At 45.8% G+C, this 22891-nt stretch overlaps 1 protein-coding gene across 1 annotated transcript in view; it reads right to left on the bottom strand.

The window, feature by feature from the left end:
* Positions 1-22891, bottom strand: part of EVC2 (Ellis van Creveld syndrome 2) — a gene marked incomplete at its 5' end in the record, with an annotated part of 146739 nt that overhangs the window by 37249 nt on the left and 86599 nt on the right. Inside the window, 3 exons of the mRNA XM_011935424.1 lie at positions 15091-15213; positions 18097-18301; positions 22140-22594. Coding sequence (XP_011790814.1) covers positions 15091-15213; positions 18097-18301; positions 22140-22594 — 783 coding nt within the window. The remainder of the gene's footprint in view (positions 1-15090; positions 15214-18096; positions 18302-22139; positions 22595-22891) is intronic.

Raw genomic sequence — 22891 nt, 5'->3', positions numbered from 1 at the left:
AAAAAAAAAAAGGAAAAAAAAAAGAAATAAAGGACGAGAGGTCAACCTTGGAATCCTGAGAGTTCTGTAAAGACAAATTAGAGAATAGGAGGTGTAATCATTAATAAAATTTGGGAAAATTTCCCAGAATTTTAGATTGGTTAAATTATCAGTCGAGTATGAGGGCAGAATAAAAACATTTTCAGTCTTGGAAAAATCTGAAAAAAATCCAAAATATTAACTTTCCTATGTGTCCTTTCCCAGGAAACTAATAAAAGATGTGTTTCACTAAAAACAAGGATGAAACCAGGAAAGAGAGGGGTGAAGGGAATTCATAGTGTGGTCACAATATGAATGGCATACTGTGCATTCGGATGGCAGCTGTGCATGAGGCACAGATGTCAGTTTCCAATTGGAACACATCAGAAGGCAGAGAGAGAGAGATGTATCCTGAAAGATGGGATTAACAGAAGACGTGACATGTGTGATGGTCCTGATAGGGTATTTGGTCTACTATCAAGAAGTGGGTTAATAAAGCTGGGCCTGGTGGCTCATGCCTATAATCCAAGCACTTTGGGAGTGCAAGGCAGAAGGATTGCTTGAGGCCAGGAGTTCAAGACCAGCCTGGGCAATGTAGTGAGAAACCTGTCTCTATAAAAAATTTAAAAAATTAGCCAGGTAGGGTGGTGCATGCCTGGAATCCTAGCTACCTTGGAAGCTGAGGCAGAAGAATCACTTGTACCACCCAGGAGTTCAAGGTTACAGTGAGCTATGACTGTGCCACTGTGCTCTACCCTGAGCGACAGAACAAGACCTTGTCTCTTAAATTAAAAAAAAAAAAAAAAGTAACCAAAAAGGAAACTAAAGAACAACATTAACTCCAGGAAAGCCAAAAAGTTACAAAGTAGAGAAAAAGGATCCCAGTTTTCTATAAGATCCAACTGTGAATAACATTTAAGTGCTTATAATCATAGAAACCATAAATACTGATCTAACTATGGTGGGGGATGAGGAAAGAGCTGATATGTGGTCCAGGTTTAGAGAAGAAAGAGAGTAAAACAGTTTCCTAAGGAAACTAAAGGACGATATTAACTCCAGGAAAAATGAAAAGTTATACAGTAAAGAAAAAGGATTCTAGTTTCCTACGAGATTCAACTGTAGGCAGCATTTACATGCTTATAATCATAGAAGCCATAAATACTGACCTAACTATGGTGGGGGATAATGAAAGGGCTGATATGTGGCACAGGTTGAGTGAACAGAATAAAATAGAGTAAATCCTCATCTTTCATATGGAAAAGGAAACAGATAATCCCAAATTAGAGAAATCAAGAAATAGCAAAGCAAGCATGCTATTTAGAGTTATGGAGGTCAGCACCAAAAGACCAAGCCAAACAGTTGGAAGTCGTTAACTCTGGGGAGCTGAAAATGTGTGTGTGTGTACACGGCTGGAGGAATCTACTCTTTTTTCAGCACAAGCCTTGTAGAATTATTTGACCCTTTAAAAGAGGGCATGCATATGTTTGATAACAATGAAAAAGAAAATTAAAAAATAGACAATCTAAAAAAGTAGGAGAAAAGTTACTAAATTAAAACCATCCCAAGATAACCATGGTAACCTTTTGGCATATGAAAGGTACAAACTGAATAGATTAGAAAAGTAAGACTAAATCTGACCATGAGGCCTTGAATGCCAAGCTCAGGAATGTGAATTTTATTGGGGTCAGTGGGAAGCTATGGAACATCTCTCAAAATGGTGCTTCAGGGAGATGAATTTGACAGAGGCTGCCTCAAGGGATAAGACAGGGCAAAGGGAGATGTGAGGATAACTGTTTGCAGGCTTTCCCAACCTTTATGGATGGATGGATTTTTCTCTTCCCTTCCTAAATGGATTCCCTTTCAACATGCCTTCTTTTCTGAGCTCTTTAAGGACCACCAGGGTTCTCTCTTGTCAGGCCACTGAAAAGCAGTACATTATTCTGATGCTTAAACACTAGTCCCTTCTGAAGTCAGAAAGTGTGAAGGGCCATTCCTGACAAGTACCTACTACCCCTGCATAATTGCGGAGGCAGCTGCAGAAACACAATAGGATGCACCGTCGCTGGCAATCAGGAGCTCCACTTCTGAATGAAGGCATTTCTAGTGAACTGTGCATGCATGACATATTATGAAATCTGGAAATAGTGAATGAATAATGGATGGGTGAATAGACATGTAGTAGATGTGCCATGCAGACAGAGTGCAAGATCATTAAAATAAGACCAGAAATAATGGGCGAAGAGGAAATATGGTTATGTCATTGTCATTTATATTTAAATGTTCCTAAAGATTATTTGTGAGGGCCGGGCACGGTGGCTCACGTCTGTAATCCCAGCAGTTTGGGAGACCGAGGCAGGTGGATCACGAGGTCAGGAGATCGAGACCATCCTGGCTAACACGGTGAAACTCTGTCTCTACTAAAATACAAAAAATTAGCTGGGCGAGGTGGCAGGTGCCTATAGTCCCAGCTACTTAGGAGGCTGAGGCAGGAGAATGGCGTGAACCCGGGAGGCAGAGCTTGCAGTGAGCCAAGATAGCGCCACTGCACTCCAGCCTGGGTGACAGCGAGACTCCGTCTCGAAAAAAAAAAATTATTTGTGAGAAATTTGTGTACACGCTGTTCAAACACAGCACAAGATCACACCAAAGAGGAACTCAAATGTCCTTTCATTTCTGGATCCATCAAATAGATCTGCTAATCAAATGTAGGGATGGTAATGGAGAGGCCTGTGCTTTAGTCTCTGTTCTACTATGTACCAGCTTTGTGATTTTGGATAAGCCTCTTACTCTTTCTGAGCCTCAATATTCTCACCTGTAAAATAGAGATAGTAATAGTTGCTCTGCCTGCTTCACTACAGAGGGGTGTAGGATAGATGCAGAGGGTCTAGGATTGTTTAAAATATCAAGGGGTTGAAAACAACCTAAATATCCATTAGTCGAGGGCAGACGAAATCACTTAAGGCTCACATATACAGTGAAATGCTATGCTGCTGTGAAAAAGCAATAAGGGAACTCTCATATAGTGCTATCAAAAATCTTCCAGTTTTGGAGTAAAGCAAAAAGCAGAAATAGATAATAGGTAAGTAGATAAGCAGTTGACCCTTGAATAACATGGGTTTGAACTGCCTTTTTCCACTTACACGTGGATTTGCTTTCAATTAAAGTTACGTCAATGTTAAGTGAAATAAGGCAGCTACAGAAAGACAAACACCACATGTTCATACCCATATATGTGAACAAAAAGAACTGATCTCATGGAGGCAGATGGTGGAAGGATACTTATCACAGGTGGCGAAGGGTGTGGGGGAGATGAAAGAGGCTGGTTAATGAGTACAAACATACAGTTAGATAGAAGAAATAAGACATAGTGTTCAATAGCAGATTAGGGCGACTATAGTTAATAACAATGTATTTTCTATTTCAAAATAACAAGAAGGGAGGACTTAAATGTTCCCAACACATAGAAATGATAAATACATGGGATGATGGATATCCTAAATACCCTGACTTGATTATACATCCTATGTATGTAACAAAATAATACCATGCACCCCATAAATATGTACAAATATTGTGTATCAATTAAAATATTTTTAGTCACACTGAGTGTGCCTGCGTTTCCTGCCTTCCCTCCCACCTCCTTCAACTCTTCCACCTCGGCCACCCCGAGACAGCAAGACCAATCCCTCCTCTTATTCCTCCTCCTCCTCCTCCTCCTCAGCCTATTCAATGTGAAAATGATGAGGATGAAAGTTGCGGGAAGTCAGGGACCCCGAATGGAGGGACCAGCTGAAGCCGTGGCAGAAGAACAAAAATTGTGAAGATTTCATGGACATTTATTAGTTCCCCAAATTAATACTTTTATAATTTCTTACACCTGTCTTTACTGCAATCTCTGAACAGAAATTGTGAAGATTTCATGGACATTTATTAGTTCCCCAAATTAATACTTTTATAATTTCTTACACCTGTCTTTACTGCAATCTCTGAACAGAAATTGTGAAGATTTCATGGACACTTATCACTTCCCCAATCAATACCCTTGTGATTTCCTATGCCTGTTTTTACTTTAATCTCTTAATCCCATCATTTTCATAAGCTGAGGAGGATGTATGTCGCCTCAGGACCCTGTGATGATTGCATTAATTGCACAAATTGTTTGTAGAGCATGTATATTTGAACAATATGAAATCTGGGCACCTTGAAAAAAGAACAGGATAACAGCAATGTTTAGGGAACAAGTGAGATAAGACTCTAAACTCTAACTGCTGGTGAGCCAGATGGAACAGAGCCATATTTCTTTTCTTTCAAAAGCAGATAGGAGAACTATCGCTGAATTCTTTTTCTCAGCAAGGAACATCCCTGAGAAAGAGAATACACCCTGCGGGTAGGTCTATAAACAGCCCCCTTGGAGGTGGCTGGCTTTTATGGTTGAAGCCGAAGGTATGAAATAAGTCTCCTGTAGTACTCACAGGCTTATTAGGACGAGGAAATTCCCGCCTAATAAATTTTGGTCAGACAGGTTGGCTGCTCTCAAACCCTGTCTCCTGATAAGATGTTATCAATGACAATGCGTGTCTGAAACTTCATTAGCAATTTTAATTTCACCCCATGCTGTGGTCCTGCGATCTCGCCCTGCCTCCACTTGTTTTGTGACATTCTATTACCCTGTGAAGCCTGCGATCTCTGTGACCCACACCCTATTCGTGCACTCCCTCCCCTTTTGAAAATCGCTAATAAAAACTTGCTGGTTTTACGGCTCGGAGAGCATCACGGAACCTGCCAACATGTGATGTCTCCCCTGGACAACCAGCTTTAAAATTTCTCTCTTTTGTACTCTTTCCCTTTATTTCCCAAACCAGCTGAGACGCTTCAGGAAATAGAAAATAACCCACGTTAAACATCAGGGGTGGGTTCTCCCGAAAGATGAAGACCTTTATGATGAGCCACTTCCACTTAATGAACAGTAAATATATTTCCTCTTCCTCATGAGTTTCTTAATAACATTTCCTTTTCCCTAGCTTACTTTCTTACACATATTTAATAACACACAAAATACATATTACTCACCTGTTTATGTTATTTGCAAGGCTTCTGTCAACAGTAGGTTATTCGTATAACGGCATATTTGGGGGAAGTCAGATGTTACACACGAGTTCTACTCATGCAAGTCATGTGCAGGACTTACCCGAAGACTTGAGGATGCCCTGCAGATCTCTGGAGCACAGTCTGTCTCTCTCTGTTGGAGCTACCTTGTCTTTGGGAACTCTGCCCTACAAATCGTAGGCACAGTAGCCTCTGAAACTTTGATTTTTGTTTGTTTAACGTGGTGAGCCTGCTGGGCTCCACCTGTGATGTGTGAGGGGTCAGCACCCTAGCTCCCATGCTGTTCAAGGGTCACACAGACAGATGACAGATGGGCAGATGGATGGATGGATGGATGGATGGATGGATAGACAGATGCAGACAGACAGATCTATTTCCAATCATGGGTAAGTAAAACATGAACCACATAATTTGTGTTGTGTTTCCAATCTGCTTCGTGGACTCACTTAGATGTTGAGGCAAGAGAAAGAAGGCACATTATCTGTCCTGGCCAGGAATTCAGCAAAGAAGTGCTTGGCCAGGAGGCATTTTGAGCGACAGCCTTACAGTCCAACAGACCTGACAAACTTGCCCCAAGCTGAGGAGACTGGCTTGAGGCCAGGGCAGGTGGCCAGAACGTCCCTACACGGAGTGGACTCTGTGCACTGGGGAGGGTGGTGGGACTGACCCAACTGAGCATCACTTACAGCAACTTTGACATCCCCCGCTCAGGTCAACCACATCCTTGCTGTGGCATGAGACCTTCCTGTGCCATGGGAACCTGTAGGTTCACAGAAGCCAATCACCTTCCCAAGGGGACTGCTGTAACTTTCAGCACAGGCTGACACACAGAAGGAGAGGACTAGGTCAAACTAAGATGAAGCCCAAATTCCCTAAGCCAACCACAGCAGAGGTTAGGAGAGGAGGATGGACCAAGAGATCTCCCCAGTGGTACTCCCCACCAAATATTCTCTACAAAATGACTAAATCTTGTTGATTTTACTTCAAAACATCTGAGCTGCTATGTGTAGCCTTGCAGACTTCATGACCCGGCTCCCACCCACCTCTTAATGCTCCCTTTTCCATACTCAGCGGAAAACACTGAGCCTTTTTGAGAACAAATCTTTTAAAGCAGACCTAGTGTAAAGCCACAAGGTAAGCCTCAATACATTCCAAAGAATCTTTACACATACTTTGATCTCTAACTAAGATGCAATGACATTAGAAATCAGTAACAAATCAATAACACTTCTGGCAGAATGCACAGAAGGGGCATCACCTTGGTAGTGGGCATAAATTAGTCTTGATTAAACGCAGCTGTTAACCCAAGCTAACCGCGCTTAAAAGCAACTTTTCAAAGAATAAAACTGATTCCAGGTAATTCAACTACTTGTCAGAGTTCTAACCCCACTAAAGAGAACACAATGAAATCTAGTACCCAACACATACAATTTACAATGCCCAGCATCCAATCAAAAATTACCAAGCATGCCAAGAAGCAGGAATATATGATCCATAAACCAGAGAAAACCCAATCAATAGAAACGAAAGAGATGGTGGAACAAGCGGATAAGGACATTGAAACAGCAATTAGAAAAAGAAACAAGGTGTAAGAATTGGGAGGCTACGAAGCCGTAGTCATTTGTTGACATTATGACTGCGTAAAACATCAATGCAATCCACAGATAAATCCTAGGAGGTAGGTGCTTCTATTATCCATACTTGAATGATGAGTACACTAAGGTGGAGAGAGGTTAAGTAACTTGCTCAAGGTCACACAGCTAGAACATGGCAGAGACACGACTCTGGAGCCAGCAGTCTGGCTCCCAGGATAGCATATGGGAGTCTGGAAAGGCTTATAAAAATTAGTTACATGTTTTATGCCTGCATTGAATAACATAAAACATATAATCGAATCATTCACGATAACAGCCAAATCTGTACTGTGTCTGGGAATCACCATAAAGAATACACAAGACTTTATGCATAAGGTCACCATACAATTTCTCTCCTAAGCTGAGAAAGAAAGGGAGGGTTCATGGGAAGGAATGTGGGGATGATAAGGGAACTGGGACTGTCTCAAGAAAATTGAGATGTACGGCCACCCTACTCATGAAAACAATTGTAAAATGTCACTAAAGGTCCTAAAAGAAGCTCCAAATAAAATAAGCAATAGTCTACATTTTTGGATAGGATAGGCAACTGCTAAATGAATCTGTAAGTTTAATGCAATCATAATAGAAATTTATCCAGAAACTTGGTTAATTTATTCTAAAATGTATATGCCCTCCAATGTCTTCCAGGCTATAAATTCTGTATCTGTGCATTTGTAATCAGTCCATCAGAAGGACTGGGCATCTGTAGCTGAGGTTCCCATTTCTCATCTGCTCACTTTGGCCCCATGGGATAGCTACCTGTGACCACAGCTGACACCTCCCTCCCTTAATCTACCAGCTGTACAGAAAAAGTGGCCGCCAGAGGCTCATATTTGTCGGTCTCTCCTTTCCTCCAGGAATCAGTCATACACATCTTCCTGAATTAGTCACACAGCTACTCCTTCAAGCTAGAGCTACAGAGTAGTCAGGTGGGTTTTCCATGTGAAAGCAGGATGCAAACTTCCAAATGCTTGATGGAAGAACTGGCTGCTTACCTGAAACTGTGAACATCTCAAAAGCAGAAACTTAAAACTGCCTAGCGCAGAGAAACCACCACACAAAACATTCCCTAAAGAAGGAAGCAGAAGGAACAGGGATGGGGGAGAGCAGAGAAGGGCAAGGAGAAGACAGAAAATGGGAGAAAGGGGAGGGGACAGGGGAGGCAGTGGGAAGAACACAAAGAATCACCTTGGGAGGTGAAGGCCTTCTCATCATAACAGCTCCCTGCAGTCCCAGCCACAGGCCTGGGCTATGGAGGCAGACACACCAACTCCACCGCTTGATGCTGGTGTGGCTGCGGACTGGTGTCCCAGTGCCTCCTGGCCTCTCTTTCCCCTTCTGTTGGATGGAAGAGTCCAGACAAGAGCCATATCAATGTGGGGTTGAGGGTTGGCGTGGATATCTGCAGATTTCAGTAAAGGAAGGGGTCACCCAGCAGGTGCTCCTAGTCCCAGCATACTCTGCAGCCCAACAGTGAAGTCAACGTCCCTCTGGGGACAGCACATGGCCTGCCAGGCTTGGACTCCACAGTGGGCCTCTTGGGCAGTGTCAGCAAGATGCAGCTCCATCTTCCCAGCTTCATGAACCCCAAGAGACCTCCCACTCTCCAGACATGATTGTGCTGGTTAATTTTATGTGTCATCAAACTGGGCTAATAGGTACCCAGGGGGCTGGTAAAACAGTATTTTGGGGTGTGTCTGTGAAGATGTTTCTAAAAGAGATTTGCATCTTTTTATTTTTTTATTTTATCGAGACAGAGTCTCAGTTGGTCGCCCAGCTTGGAGTGCAATGACGCAATCTTGGCTCATTGCAACCTCTGCCTCTCAGCTTCAAGCAATTCTCCTGCCTCAGCCTCCCAAGTAGCTGGGATTACGGGTGTGCACCAACACACCCAGCTAATTTTTCTGTAGTTTTAGTAGAGACTGGGGTTTTAACATGTTGGCCAGGCTGATCTCGAATTTGACCTCAAGTGATTCACCCGCCTCGGTCTCCCAAAGTGCTGGGATTACAGGCATGAGCCACCATACCAGCCTGAAAGAGATTAGTATCTGAGTCAGCAGACAGTAAAGATTACCCTCCCCAATGTTGGTGGGCATCATTGAATCCCCTGGGCCTGAACAGAACAGAAAGTTGGGAAAAGGGTGAATTCTCTTTCTCTTCCAGAGCTGGGATGTCCATCTTCTCCTTGCCCTTGGACATCCAAAGTGCTCCTGGTTCTCTGGCCTTGGGTCTGTCAGGCTTACACCAGCAGCTCCCCTAGTTCCCAGGCCTTGAGACTGACTTATACCACCAGGTTTGCAGGTTTTATAGCCTCCAGATGGCAGACAGTGGACCTTCTCAGCCTCCATAATTGCATGTTCCAATTCCCTGAATAAATCTGAATAAATCTCTATCTATCTATCTATCTATCTATCTATCTATCTATCTATCTATCTATCTATGTGTCTGTCTGTCTATCTATCTATCTATCTGTCTATCTATCTATCTGCTATGGGTTCTGTTTCTCTGGAAAACCATGATTAATACCATGATCAAGCAACTCTTAGCTGTGGGTATTCACAGAACGAGAGCTGTCATTTTTCCCTCTGCAATTATCCTGCAAATAAAACATTTGAACAACTGCCATGCAAGTGCTAAGAGATGTAATCGATCAATTTCAGGAGGAACATCAAAGCTGTCAACTCAAGAGTGCTTATTCTCTTGGCACCTGCCAAAATGAAATGGCCAAATGTGAAGATGGACTGTCACGAAAAGGTCACAGAAGATAAATGCCTCGTGTCTGCCTTTGTATGTGAGGTGTGGATCATGTAGCATGTGGAGCTGCTCCATTAGTGGGAAAGAAGACGAGCACTGCAGCCCACTCCAAAGTTAAAAGGCACTTCACAAAAGCCCTGAAACGATTGGGCTCTCATTGTCACAAGCCGCATTTCACAGATGCAGGAGCCAAGAAACACTCACCCTGCATTGTGAACTGTGGGAAATAACTGCCATTGTTTGGTGAAAACATTCTTTGACAGTTCTGATCAGGGCATGTGGTCAGGAGGCGGCGTGACAGTGACAGCACAGAGAGCTTCTGCTTCCTGTGCCAGGTCTGCCACTACCTGGCTACATAAAAGAACCTGGGCAAAGTCACTAACATCTCTGAGACTCAGTTTCCACATCCATAAAACAGGGACGTTGATGGTTCTTACTTGTGGTGGAAGTTGGGAAGGGTAAAGCATGTAATGAACAAGGCACAGGTCAGTACAGCAGCAAAAATGCAGGGTCTGAAGACCAGTCGTGACCCTGGAGTCACTTCACCTCCCTGTGCCTCAGAGTCCTTATCTCTCATAGAGCAATAACAGTGGCACTTCTGTTAACACTGTGTAAGGATTACAGTGGATAGATGGAAAGTATTTAGCTCTCCATACACCTCACTAGCATATATATGGACTATAGACGTATATATAGGTACTCATACGTAGAACTCACATGTGGATGGCTCATATGTACACACACACACATACATATACCTCTATCATATGCATATATTAATACATACACATACACACATATACAGTGTCTAACAAGGTGCCTGGCACTAAAACGCAAACAAAGGAAGTAGGCACCATTCTTATTAAAATGCCATCACACTTTAGGAAGGGAGGTAAGTTCTTCAATCAGTGCATAAGACAAAAATGAAATCTAAATCACCCTTGGAAACACCTTGGGGAGCAACAACTGGCCAGTCCTTCCCCCATATCTGGAGCAGATGGCTGTGTCTTCAGCCCAGGACCAGGTGAAGGGTCTGGCTTGGGCATGTGGGCTGGGAGGGAGGACAAAGGTCTGCCCCAAATGTAAACCACAGATGTGAGCTCAGGGCAGGGGAGGGTGCTGAAACAGGCTCAGGGAATCGCAGACCTCCAGCTCCCTTCACCTCCTGTCCTTGAAGGCCTCTGCTCACCTGCTGGGCTCACCTTCCTGGTTCAGCTGGTCTTTACTCTTGCACTATGTTCTTGGTCAGTGTCTTATGTCTCGCTCCTTTTTTTTCCCCACAAATGCCTTTTGTGGAACTTCCTTAGGTGTCTATGAATGTGTGGCAAGTAGATTAGGATGGGTGAGCTGGAAAGACCCAGACTTCCTATCCAAATGGACGTGGCTTTGAGTTGTAAGGGTCACAACTCATTCGTTGGATGGTCCTGAACAAGTCACACAGCCCCCTGGTGATGCTGTCCCTCACGTGTCAACTGGATAAGGTGGCCCAGTACACAAGGATTCCCAAGGCAACCTGTCATCGTGTGTACCCTCTGTAGCATGGAGATCCTCAGATGTCTCCTCCCCATCTGCCTTGGATCCCTTGTTCATGCTATGGAAGAAGCGATGACGAGTATGTTACATGGGACCAGGATGCCAGTGTGAACTAGGAGATGCTGCACAGAGGGCAAAGGCAGACCAGGTCCTATCACATGCCTGGTGGTGGACCCTGGGTTGGGCACTAACCTTTTTGAGCTTAGAATGGACCTCAAGATGCCATTCTTGCAGCAATGTTATGAGTATGGAGATTCATGCTCATGAAGAGCATCATCAGCTATAAGCCTGGTATCTGATAGCAATTTGATAGAGACTAGCAACAGTTTTTCTTTTAGTATCACTATGCCATATTAGTACAGTGTACTGATTGCCTTGTAAGCCTAGTTAATTATACACAGAGCCCTCTTTTATACATTATGATGAAATCAGAGGCCTGGGAGAGTAACAAACTTCTAAAGGACCATGGGTGACAAACAAAAAGAATGAGGTGAAGGTATTTTCAGTAATAATACTGAGTATTGGAATTAAAAACTAAAAAAAAAAATGGAAAGAAACTAAGAAAGAAAAGTGGTAATGTGAGATATAAAGCATTGAAATGTCTAAATAAAACAAAAATCCTGAACAGAACAAAAACAAAGAGAAAAAAACGAAAAGGCAAAGAAAACAATATTCTACACTTGCCACCAAGAGAAAATGTAAATGGTCGTGAAAATAAGAAATTTGAAACCTAAGTTGCAGAAACTTTAAATTATTGGGTGCCATAAAGGAATGTGACTACAGGGCCTGAGTCACGTGACAGCCAGCCAGTGGTAACCTAAGGGGCTGAACTTTTGTTTCTCTGATTACAGATTAGCCTTCTTCCCAGCCTACATTGTTTTGTAAAATGCTGTAAATGACTAGAGGGTGCCACAAAAGACCCCTTCCCTCTGCACTGTTGATCTTCCTTACAGATTAACTTCCCTCTTCTCTCACACACAGACCCCATGGCTATCACATTTGCCAAGAGGGAATGTTAAATATACTCTTTTAAATTGGAAAGGAAATGAAAACAAGCCATACAGAAAAGAAAACAAACCGTAACTAATTAAGCTATTGTAACTTATAAACTAGCCTTGTGTAGAAAATGTCGTAATCCTGTTAAATCTCTTTGTTTTGTTCTTATATAAGCAAGACCTTAACTTTCAGCTTTAGAGTGCTGACCCCATTTCTCTGCAGTCTGTGTTTCCCAGATGGCAATACCCAGGTTTTCTCTTGGATAAACTCTTGAACACTGGGTTCTGATTCTTTCAATTATTTCAGTTTGACATGGTTTTAAAAAAAGAAAAAGAAAAAACTACAGGAAGGAATGTGCTTAGTTCCTTCTATTAAAATGACTAGTTTGGGCAAAAAAGGAGATGGGTCTCCTGGTTCAGGATCCATAAGGGATTAGAGCTGGGCTTTAGGAAGAGGATGCTCCCTGCTGCAAGGAGAACCAATCAGAAGGAAGGGGGAACAAACAGGAAACAGTAGGGAGCCCGCTGTATGTATCTAGGCAAAAATGGTGCTGGGCAAGGCCGGAAACAGAGGAGATAGATTAGAAATAATTATGAGACAGAGCAAGGAGAGATGAGGTAGGGGCCAGGGAGGGGTTATAGAGGATGTTGAGGTCCAGCCTTGAGCCGCTGGGTGGGAGCGGTGCAGTCTGCACCTGATGTCCCCATGCGTTGCCACCTCTGCATCACCTTCTCGTTCAAGACATTCACCCTGTGACTATGCTCCAAGGGTGCTGGTGAGATGGCCCTTTTCTTTCTCAGTCACGTCTTTGAGAAGGTTCCTCCACAGGGCTGCTCCCCCATCCACTGGCCATGACCCGGCACTCCAGAAAAGCGGTCTTGTCACAAGGCTTCAACTCTCTGGGTTCCCTCTGTGCAGTGTGGCCTCCAGTACAGTTCAGGATACTCATTCCCTCTGCCAAACCAAACCCCAGCTTTCCCTTCAGCAGCCGCCCTTCTCTGACAATAGTCACCTTCAGTCTGGCGGGTTTCGCCTCTTACAGAGGATCACAAAGCAGCCGGTACTCACGGAAATGCTCCCTCTACCCCCAAGTGTGGCTACTTCCTCCCTGTGCCAGGAGCTCAATGTGCACAGGACCTGACCTCTCTCCAGCTCTCTCCTCTTCTTGCTGTAAACTAGGAATAAACTGGGACAGCTTGGCTTACCTCTCTCGCTTCTCTTTGGGACTCCGACTTCTGCTCTGCTTCCCTAGGGGTAGGCTGCCCCCCACGAGGAACCCCCTAGTGATACTGTGATTGGGTGATGGAGTTTGTTTAACTCTCAGGTAGTTTAGCAAGCCCACTGGCTCTCACATTGATGTATAGCTCTTGGAATTAGCCTTTAACAATAGGGAAGATGACATTTTGCCTCTATCTGCCTAATCTTTTGTCTTACTGTTCAATTTCATACAGAACCTGGGTGAGAATAGGGTTGCCACTTCCTGGATCCCTTAAGACATCAACAGCCCAGACACACCTGATGGGAGACACTGAGCCCAGAGCAGTTTCTGTGGCTCTTGGCCAGATCACGCATTCGTGTTCTGAGAAATACACTGGCACTAAAATAAAACCAAGCAAAAAAGCTAGAAAAAGGAGATAGAGGGAAGGTAAGAACAAAAACAGCAGCTCTAAAGCATGGCTTCATACATTCGTGCACTGAACATACTCCTGTTGGGAATCCACCCTTCACAGGGTGCTGGGAAAGGCAGACAGGCACCCAGGCTGCGCTCACATAGCGTCTACTCTTAAGCAGCACCTTTGCAGAGGAGACCTTGCCTCCTCCCCTACCTACAGTCCACCCCGCTGCCGGCCTACTTCACCTCTAAGGTCACATCATCTAATTTATGTCCTTAATAACACTGACAATAGTCTATCATTTTAAGTGTTTATCATCCATCTTCCCCAACTAGAATGTGCTCTCCTCTACCGGAGAGCAGGGACCAGGGCTGCCTCAGTCACTGCTGCAATCCCAGAGTGCACTGACACGGTGCCTGGGACACTGGTGCCTCCCCAAAATACTTGTGGAACAAATTAACCATGTGATGGGTACTATGGTGAGGAAGAGTTGGAAGTGGGGTGGAATTAGTGGGAAAATCTAGGGTGTTTGGGGAAGGCTTCTTGGAAACAGAGACATCCAAGAGCTGAGGGAACACCTCACGACAGCAAAGGACACAAGTTACTTATCCAGGTAAATAAAGATGGAAAAGTAATTCCAGAAAGACAGAAGAATACAGATTAAAGCATCCTAGGAGACTGTGTGGTGTGTGCTAGAACATCACGCATGTAATGGGGCTGCGCCAGGCACAGTGGCTCACGCCTGTAATCCCAGCACTTTGGGAAGCTGAGGTGGGCGGATCATCTAAAGTCAGGAGTTCGAGACCAATCTGGCCGACATGGTGAAACCATATGTCTACTAAAAATACAAAAATTAGCCTGGTGTGATGGTGGGCGCCTGTAATCCCAGCTACTCAGAAGGCTGAGGCAGGAGAATCACTTGAACCCGGGAGGTGGAGGTTGCAGTGAGCCGAGATGATACCATTGCACTCCAACCTGGGTGACAAAGCAAGACTCCATTTCAAAAAAACAAAAAACAAACAAACAAAAAATGGGGCTGAAGGGAGAGCCTGGTGAGTCTGTAGGAACATGGAGGAGAGTGTGAGAGAGAAAAAGAATGTGACGGAGGTGAAATGGCAGATGCACACACCCCAGGATAGCGCCAGGTACAAATACAGCCAAGTGACTCAGCCAGAGGCGGCACCGGAGGGGAAGCCTGAAGGATCCGGTGAGATCCCCAGGCTGAGAAGTGGAGGGGGAGGGTTCCAAGCAGAACGCACAGGGGAAAGGCCCAGGGGGAGGGTCTTCCAACTCTTTCTTACCGTAGCACCTGGGTGAGTGAGTGGTTGGGTGGAAATGCATGGCACAGCCCCAAGGGCTCTGTGTACCTGCAAATACATCAGCTATCAGCCCCGCCATGTGCAGAGAGAAACGGTGGGTGAAGCGGAAGTACTGACCTTTTCCACCAGGTCTTCAGAGGCCTGTTCCTCACAGAGGTGAATTTTGTCTTCGATGCACTTCTTCAGAAGCTCTCCCTTGCTTTTACTCTTGGACCGTGACTTTCTCACCTTGGACTGGTGCTGGAGAGGGGTTGGGGAAGACACTAGTAAGAAGGGTATCACCAGCAAGTCCATGCAGCCCCCCAGGGCTTTGCAGGTCAAGAGAAGTTTCTGCAGCTCCCAGAACTGCAAAACTCTGCCTTAAGCCAGAGAAGGGAGGAGAGAGGTATGTTCTTCTGGAAGGAGCTCAGTTTCAGAGCCTTTGATCTTCACACAATCTGGTGGGCAGAACCTCAGCTAGGCAGTCAGACAGCAGAACCAAGCAGTGTCCACCTCCTAACTGGCCGTGGGACCTCAGACCTGTCAGCCTCTCTGAGAAGGGGCTATGATGAATGAGGTTCCTGTTCTTGCAATGCTTCCATGACAGTGGAGAAAACAGTCTGAAAACCTGGAAACTAAATAAGGACACTAGGAGCAGAGCCACGTTGGCAGACAGGACCTGGAAGCCCAGGGTACAGACTGGGGTTGGGAGGGGATATCCCCAGAGAGGGCCAGGCAGGGAGCCCATCGTGCACATCTCTGCCCAACTACCAGGCAGTGATACCAGGCTGGTAGCCTGACACTGGCCTTGGGAGGAGGATTTACACCATGGAAATGGGTGAATGCTACAAGTCAGGATTCCCCTCCCCGCCTTCCCTCTCCCCTGAGAGCCTTCCCAGCATGGGTCTGGTCAGGGCCCAGGCCACAGGGAGCCTTGAGGTTATGTTGGAACTTGGATCCCAGCTCAGAGAGCCACAGATAGGGCTGAAGGAAGAGGGTGGTGAATCTGACTTGCACATCTCTTTAGAATTTGCAAGTGCCTTTGAAACTCATGTCAGTGAATGGTCTGTGAGCCCTGGGGGCCACCACCAGATGAGGTCAAACAGTAGACACTACCTGTTTTGCAGGCCTAGATCAAAGAGAAGTGTGCGGGGAAGAAATGCAGGGGTTCTCTGGTGGTGACACGACAGGTGGGTGAGGACGGCCAAGGGATGGAGAATGCACTAAGCATCCACTAACATTGCTCCCCTTGGCCCCATATATCCTCATTATACCCATTTTACAGATGAAAACATGAAGACTAAAACAACGATTTTATCCCCAGGCCTTGGTGCTTAGGAAACTGAGAGCAGGCTCTCCCGCCACCTTCTCTGCTGCTATCTCGGGACTGAGCAAGCGAAGGGAGCTGCGGCTCCATCCGTGCAAAAGCCTGACCGTGCTGGCCCAGCCTTCCCTCTGGAGAATGTGGAGCGAGCACCTTCATGACATCTGCCTCCTCTGAGGCAGTGGCCAAAGCCATTTCCATCTGAAAACCAAGCACCTTGGGCAACTTTGAAGGTAGAAACTTCATTCCTGCCGGGACTCACCAGCTTCAAGGCAGGGGAACCAGCAGCTCATGGACTCCCTACCCTCACTTCAGTGAAGTGAAAATTATTTTCTCCCATTGTTCAAAATTATCTAAAATGTTTATAATTTATCCCTTACTCTTACTCCGTATCTCCTACATCCTTATAAGAACAGAAGTAGGAAAAAAAACCAACCGTACTTAAAAAAAAATTAAAAGAATGTCGAAGCTTCCAAGTTGTTTCTGCATCCACGGGTTTATATTCAGAAAGGATGTGTCTGAGTTTTTTTCTTTCTCTAAAGGAAAAGAAGTGAGTTTAAAGTCAGGAAACACCAGCTCCCAACCCAGTTCTCTACCTCCTATAGGGCTACTCACTTTTCCTCTGCTGGTCTGTTTTCTCATCTGTAAAATGGGACACCATGTTGACCTCTTAGCACTGCTGTGAACTTCAGGGGAGATGATGTAAGCTTCGGTGATTTTAATATGTTTTCAGTCTCAACCATTATTACCTTAAGAGAAGTCTCAGATGTGTTTTGCACACATCTGGTGCTTGGCTGGTGGGATGTTTAAGCCAACAACATTGACTGCACACCTACTATGCACTTGGCACTCTTGAGTGCTGAATGGGCCAGGGAGCTTATTTTTAGTGAAAGCACAGACAAAGGGGAAGTCAAGGAACCAGCACATTTCAGATAATGATAAATAAAATCATGAAACCCAGCATGTGATAAAGAATGCCTACGGAGAGGGTAATTTTAGACAGGTGCTCAGGGAAGGCTTCTTGGCAGAGGTGGCATTTCAGCCGAGACCTCAATGGGCTACAAAGCATATACGTGGCAGAGAAAACAGAAGTTCGAAGGCCTTATCTTATATTGGGAGCCCCAGAAGCAGAGCCTGAGGCAGGGATTAGGTGCACGTGGTTTCCTGAAGGAGGTCTCTTTAGGATCAACCTCTTGGGTAACAAGGGAACAGGACAGGAAAGGGAAGAGCCAAGCAAGGCTGTGGTCTCAGGTGAAGTTGAGCCTAAATTGGTCCCTGAGGGCTTTGAAGCAAAAACTGCACCAAAGAGTTGTCTGCCCTCAGGCACATAATAGCTGCTCATTAAAAGGCAGCTGCCAGTCATCATCCTTTAAGACTTTGTGCAAGAGCCCCTCTTTCCCTGACCCACCTGAGCTGAGTTGAGCATCCCTCCTCCATGCCATATAGAAAGGCCTTTTGTACCCAGAGTCAGTCATTAGCTGTGGCTGGAGGAGCGGGCAGGAGAGACAGAGTAATATCTCAGGCCAGGCAGCTTCCATCAGGAGAAGATTGTGGCTGGGTGAGGCTGCTGGTGGATGGTGCAACAGCCCAGGCGTCAGGATCAGGGCACAGCACCAGCGGTGTCCACTATAAACTTTAAAGTTGGGACAGCCCTGGAGATTCCTGGAAAAGCTAGACACCAATGCGGCCAGAGAGGAGAGGATAGGGGAGCATGAGGTGAGATGGACTCAGGGTGATGGAGAGGCCAGACCCTGTAGGCTCAGCAGCTGGGAGACAGCCCTGCTTCTATAATCGAGAGGCCACTGACACGTCCATCCTACCTGCAGCTCAGGGGCAGCCAGGGCCTGGTCCAGCTTCAGGAACTCTGCTTCTCGCCACGCAGTCTGAAATTGCTGCAGCAGAACTCGGGCCCGGATTTTGGGGAGGGCCAAGCTCCTGTCCATCTGAGCAAAGCAGCCATGGACCTCCTGCCTCATCCTGAGCAGCTCCTCTTCAGACAGGGAGAAGACTGAGGAGCAGAGCTTCCTGGAAGGAAGAACAGAGACATGCTGTTGTTACACAGAGAAAGCCTGGGGGTTGGGCTGGGGTGATGAAGCTGAAGATGTCAAGCTCATTCCTCAAATCTAGGTCTGCAGAAAAAGCATTGGCTCCCTAATCACGCATTCCTGCCACAGGCATTCCTTGAGCACCTAATGCATGTCGTGCCGCACAGGACATTGTATTGGAGCTAAGAACAAGAGCTGGATGAGGCCAGGCTGTGAGGGTGTCTTTGAGGAGGCAACAGGCCTTCCAGTGCCCATGACTTTCAATTAACCTGGCCTCGCTTCAGAAACAGACATGTAAACAAAGCACCGTCTGCGGAGCCTGGTCAGCAGCATTCTCTACGTAGGACCAATGGACAGAGGAGAGACGTACAATACTCAGCTCAGGGAGGTCAGGGAAATGGGAGTCCCTTGTGATTGGCTCCGAAGGGTAATGATTGACAGCTGTCATTCAGTGAAAACTGATTCCATGCTGGGAACCATGCTGAGTGACTTAGTGTTATGGATTGAATTGTGGCTCCCAAAAAGATATATTCAAGTCCTAACCTGGGACCTGTGAATGTCGGTTTATTTGGAAATAGGGTATTTACAAATGTAATTAAGAAGTGAGCTAAGATGAGGCCATATTGGAACACAGTGGACCCTTAATGCAGTATGACTGGTGCCCTTATAAGAAAAGAGACAAACACACAGGGAGGCCATCTGACACGGAGGCAGAGATTGGGGTGTGACATCTACAAGCCAATGAATGCCAAGAATTGCCAGAAACACCAGCAGTAAAGGTATGGAACAGATTCTCCCCCGGTGCCTTCAGAGGGAGCACGGTCCTGCCAATGCCTTGATCTTGGACGTCCAGCCTTCAGAACAGTGGGAGAATACATTTCTGTTGTTTTAAGCCACCCAGTTTGTGGTACTTTGTTACGGTAGTGCTCAGAAACAAATGCAATGACCTACATCATCGCTGTTCCTTTCACCAAATTACAGACAAGGAAATGAACAGTCCCTCTTCCTTTCCAGCAAGGCCCATAGCCCACTCTAATAGAGAGAATGGCCACACAATTGCTTTCTCAGCCTCAAGGGGGCTGGTTCTGGCCCACGAGATATAAGAGGAAATCTGCTCAGAAAGTCTGGACGGAATTATTCATTGAACAAAGATTCTCTGTAGATTTGTTTGAATGTTCTGGTAATGTTCTGTCAATGCAGCCAGCATCGACGGAGGCTTTAAAATTCAGAATTATCTGCAGAACACCCAACGTGGTTGGCCAGAGTCAGGTTTACCACACCCAAATCTCAGTGTGGGAATGTGGGGCTGTGGCTCTGCCAGGAAGGTCTCTGGAAAGAGAACGAGACCTTCAGAGACCACGCGGGCCCTCTGCTGAAAACAGTCTGAGGCCTGACCCCATGTCATGTGACACCCATCTTGGGTTCCTCACTTCATGGAGCCCAACGATTTTTAAAGCAACCTTTGGAAACTGCAGCAACCCCTTTGCACCTTCCCTTGTGCAGAGCCTTCGCCCCGCTATTTGCTGATTACGCCGAACTCAAAGTAAAAGCAACTCTGAGATGACTCTCAGTCATTATTCCTGTCACTTTCAAACCAGATCGGCCCTGAGCACTCTTGTCTTAATCCTCTGTTACGTAAGTGCCAAGAGAATACAGAAATATAGGAGGCGAGATCTTTGCCCTGAAGGAGTTTGAAATCAAGACAGGAACTCAGGAAAGAAGGCTCGAAGACACGCTTTCTCTTGCAAAGATATTCCTCATTAATTCCTACTTTAGCCAACCAGGTTTACAGCAACCCCATCTTGGTTGAAATTGGAAAGCTTCTAAAAATGTGTTTCAAATCTATTGTGCAAAGCCATTTTTGCATAATGCCTCAGAAATAAAGGCTGCAACCTTTTAGAATTTTAGATAAGCAAAGTATATGAGCAGACGCGCATTGCATGCATTGTGAGTTGATCCTCTTTAACCCTTCGAAAAATCATACACTTTTCTGATAGCCAAATGAGAGTTCTCTTTTTCCTGTTAAATGGCTAAATCAGCAGTGGCTTTGGTAATACTCCCTGCAAAATGAATCCAAATGAAGTTGAAGAAAATGACCGGCTGGTAATGGGAATGCCAAAGTTAATTCACTGCTACGAAGAGTCCAAAGTCAGTTTGAACATGAGAGGAGAATTTTCTGGAATGTAGGCTAAGCTGAATAAATACTGTTGAGGGCAATTCATGGGAATAAGAAATGGCATTTAAGGATCTGATTTTTATGGACTAAGAGAAGACAGTATCTTGTTTTCCTTGTCAAGAAAGCAAAAGCTAACAAGGATTAAAAAATAAATGAGGCCAGAATCACAAAAGAGAGAGATGGGAAAGGGCCAAACTTCACTTAATGCAAACCAAGACAGTATCAATCTTTGCAAACACCTGGGGACCTATTTTCCTGGTAGCAAGGTCAGACTCTGGGGATGAAAACTGTGTAGGGAAGGAAAGGACATTAAATTATGAAGGCCAGCAAGATTCTAGGAGATAACTTCTACAAGGGAGGAGGGAAATTGAAGACAGATCCTGTGTCCTTTAAAGCGTCCAAGATGAGCCCAGGCTCTTACATAAACATTGCCTTCACATTTAAACTACTCGATAGTGTCATGTACTGCCAAAAGCACCTTAAATGATTTGATTTAGTTTTTGTGGTCTTCATTTTATAAGTGGGAAAGCTGAGGCCCACAGAGGTTAAACAAGTTGCACAAACATAAGTGGTGGTCCTGGGTCTTTTGGTCTACATCGCCCACGTCTCATTCAACACTGGTTATGTTAGAGGCCCCTCCAGTTTCCAATCTGTTGCCAGCCGCAAACAACCACCAAAAGCTCTGTTGGTCTCTATTACAGCACAAAAGTCTCCCTTCCTGGGCCAGGCCAAATCCCAGCTGCACAAAGAGCTGGCAGATGTTTCAGGGAAGTAAAGGACTGTGGGCACTGGCCCCTCTGGAACACGACTCCAACTTGTCTTCATTGTTTCCACCACTCTCCCATGTCTTTAAAAAATTACTTGTGAAATTTATCTTGGGAGGCTGAGGCGGGAGGATCACCTAAGCCCAGCAGTTCCAGACCAGCCTGGGCAACAGGGTGAGACCCTGTCTCTACAAAAAATAAACTAAATATTAAGAATAAATGTATCCATTATTTTCTAGTTACTGCAGCAGCAGTGTTAGGTGTGGTCCACTGCATCCCACTCAGAAGCGGAAGTCATTACATGGTTCCTGAATTAATAATAAAGATACATAGTCCGAGAAATGGACCAGGGATGAAATGGCCAGGTGAAAGGATGATGTAGTGTGCTGGAAGAACTAACATGAAGGTCAAGATCATGAGCAGCCTTGATGCCTGGTGAAACGAGCAGGGCCTGGAATGGCCTAAACACAAGCTCCCCTTCCCCCTCTGTTCCTGTGGATCATGTCCCCTCCCCAGGGAATATTTCTTATTAGGGGAACCAGCATTTATCCTTGAGTAGCTCCCTGGAGTTATTCAGCCCAGGGAATTATTCAGACAAGCCAATCACATTTTCCCCTGGAAGCCAGGGACCACCCATCCTCTTGTTACTACAAACCCTACGGCCTTGGTTCTGCACTCTGCTCAATCTCTGCAGGGTCCTGTGTGACATACGAGGTCCTCCCCCCGGGGCGTGAGTTCATATGACTAATTAACGCTGGTAATGCCATCTGTCTGGTGCCAGGTATCTCATGCTTGGCCATCCCCACAACCACAGGGCAGGAATCTCCCTGGCATCAATGGGGTGGGGAGGGGTGATTAGGACACGCAGGAGCACTCACATGAAGACCAGGTGTTCCCAGCGTCTCAGCTCCGCCTGCTCCTCTGTCGCGGCCTCAGGAGCATCGTCCTTCAATCTCTGCCTCACGCTCTGGACACCCTCCTGGTCCCTGTCCCTCTCCTCCCCCTCCAGCTGCTCGGCCCGCACAGCCATCTCCTTGCCGTGCTCCTCCAGGATCTGCTGCAGGAAGAGCCAGGGCACGCTGCGCTTGAGCAGCTCCTGGGTCATGGCTGAGTTCTGCAGGCGCCGCAGCTCATCGGTGGCCTTCTCAAACAGTGAGAGGGTCAGGGCCCTGAGATCATCCAGGGCAGCCTGGTCCAGACGCTCCTGTAGCTCCTCCAGGGCGGTGCCCTGCTCCTCCATCAGGCTCCTCCACTGGTGCAGGTACTGGCCGGCATCCTCAACCGCTTGGAAGGCCTCACTGATGGAGAGCTGCTCCCTCCGCTGCTCCCTGTGCTGGAGTTTCAGAAAAGAAAATTAAGTGCGGGCGGGGCTTGGCGGGTACAGCCCTTTGGCTGAAACACTTTGGTGCAGGAGGCACAGAATGTTTATAGCCTTTGCCCCAACAATCTCACATTTGGAAAGTTATTCTGTTTATTATTTATTTATTTATTTATTTATTTTATTTTATTTTATTTTATTTTTTAGATGGAATCTCGCTCCTCCACTGGTGCAGGTACTGGCCGGCATCCTCAACCGCTTGGAAGGCCTCACTGATGGAGAGCTGCTCCCTCCGCTGCTCCCTGTGCTGGA

Source organism: Colobus angolensis, unplaced genomic scaffold, assembly GCF_000951035.1.
Source record: "Colobus angolensis palliatus isolate OR3802 unplaced genomic scaffold, Cang.pa_1.0 Scaffold143, whole genome shotgun sequence".
Taxonomy (NCBI): Eukaryota; Metazoa; Chordata; class Mammalia; order Primates; family Cercopithecidae; genus Colobus; species Colobus angolensis.
This window is presented reverse-complemented; position numbering and strand designations above follow the sequence as displayed.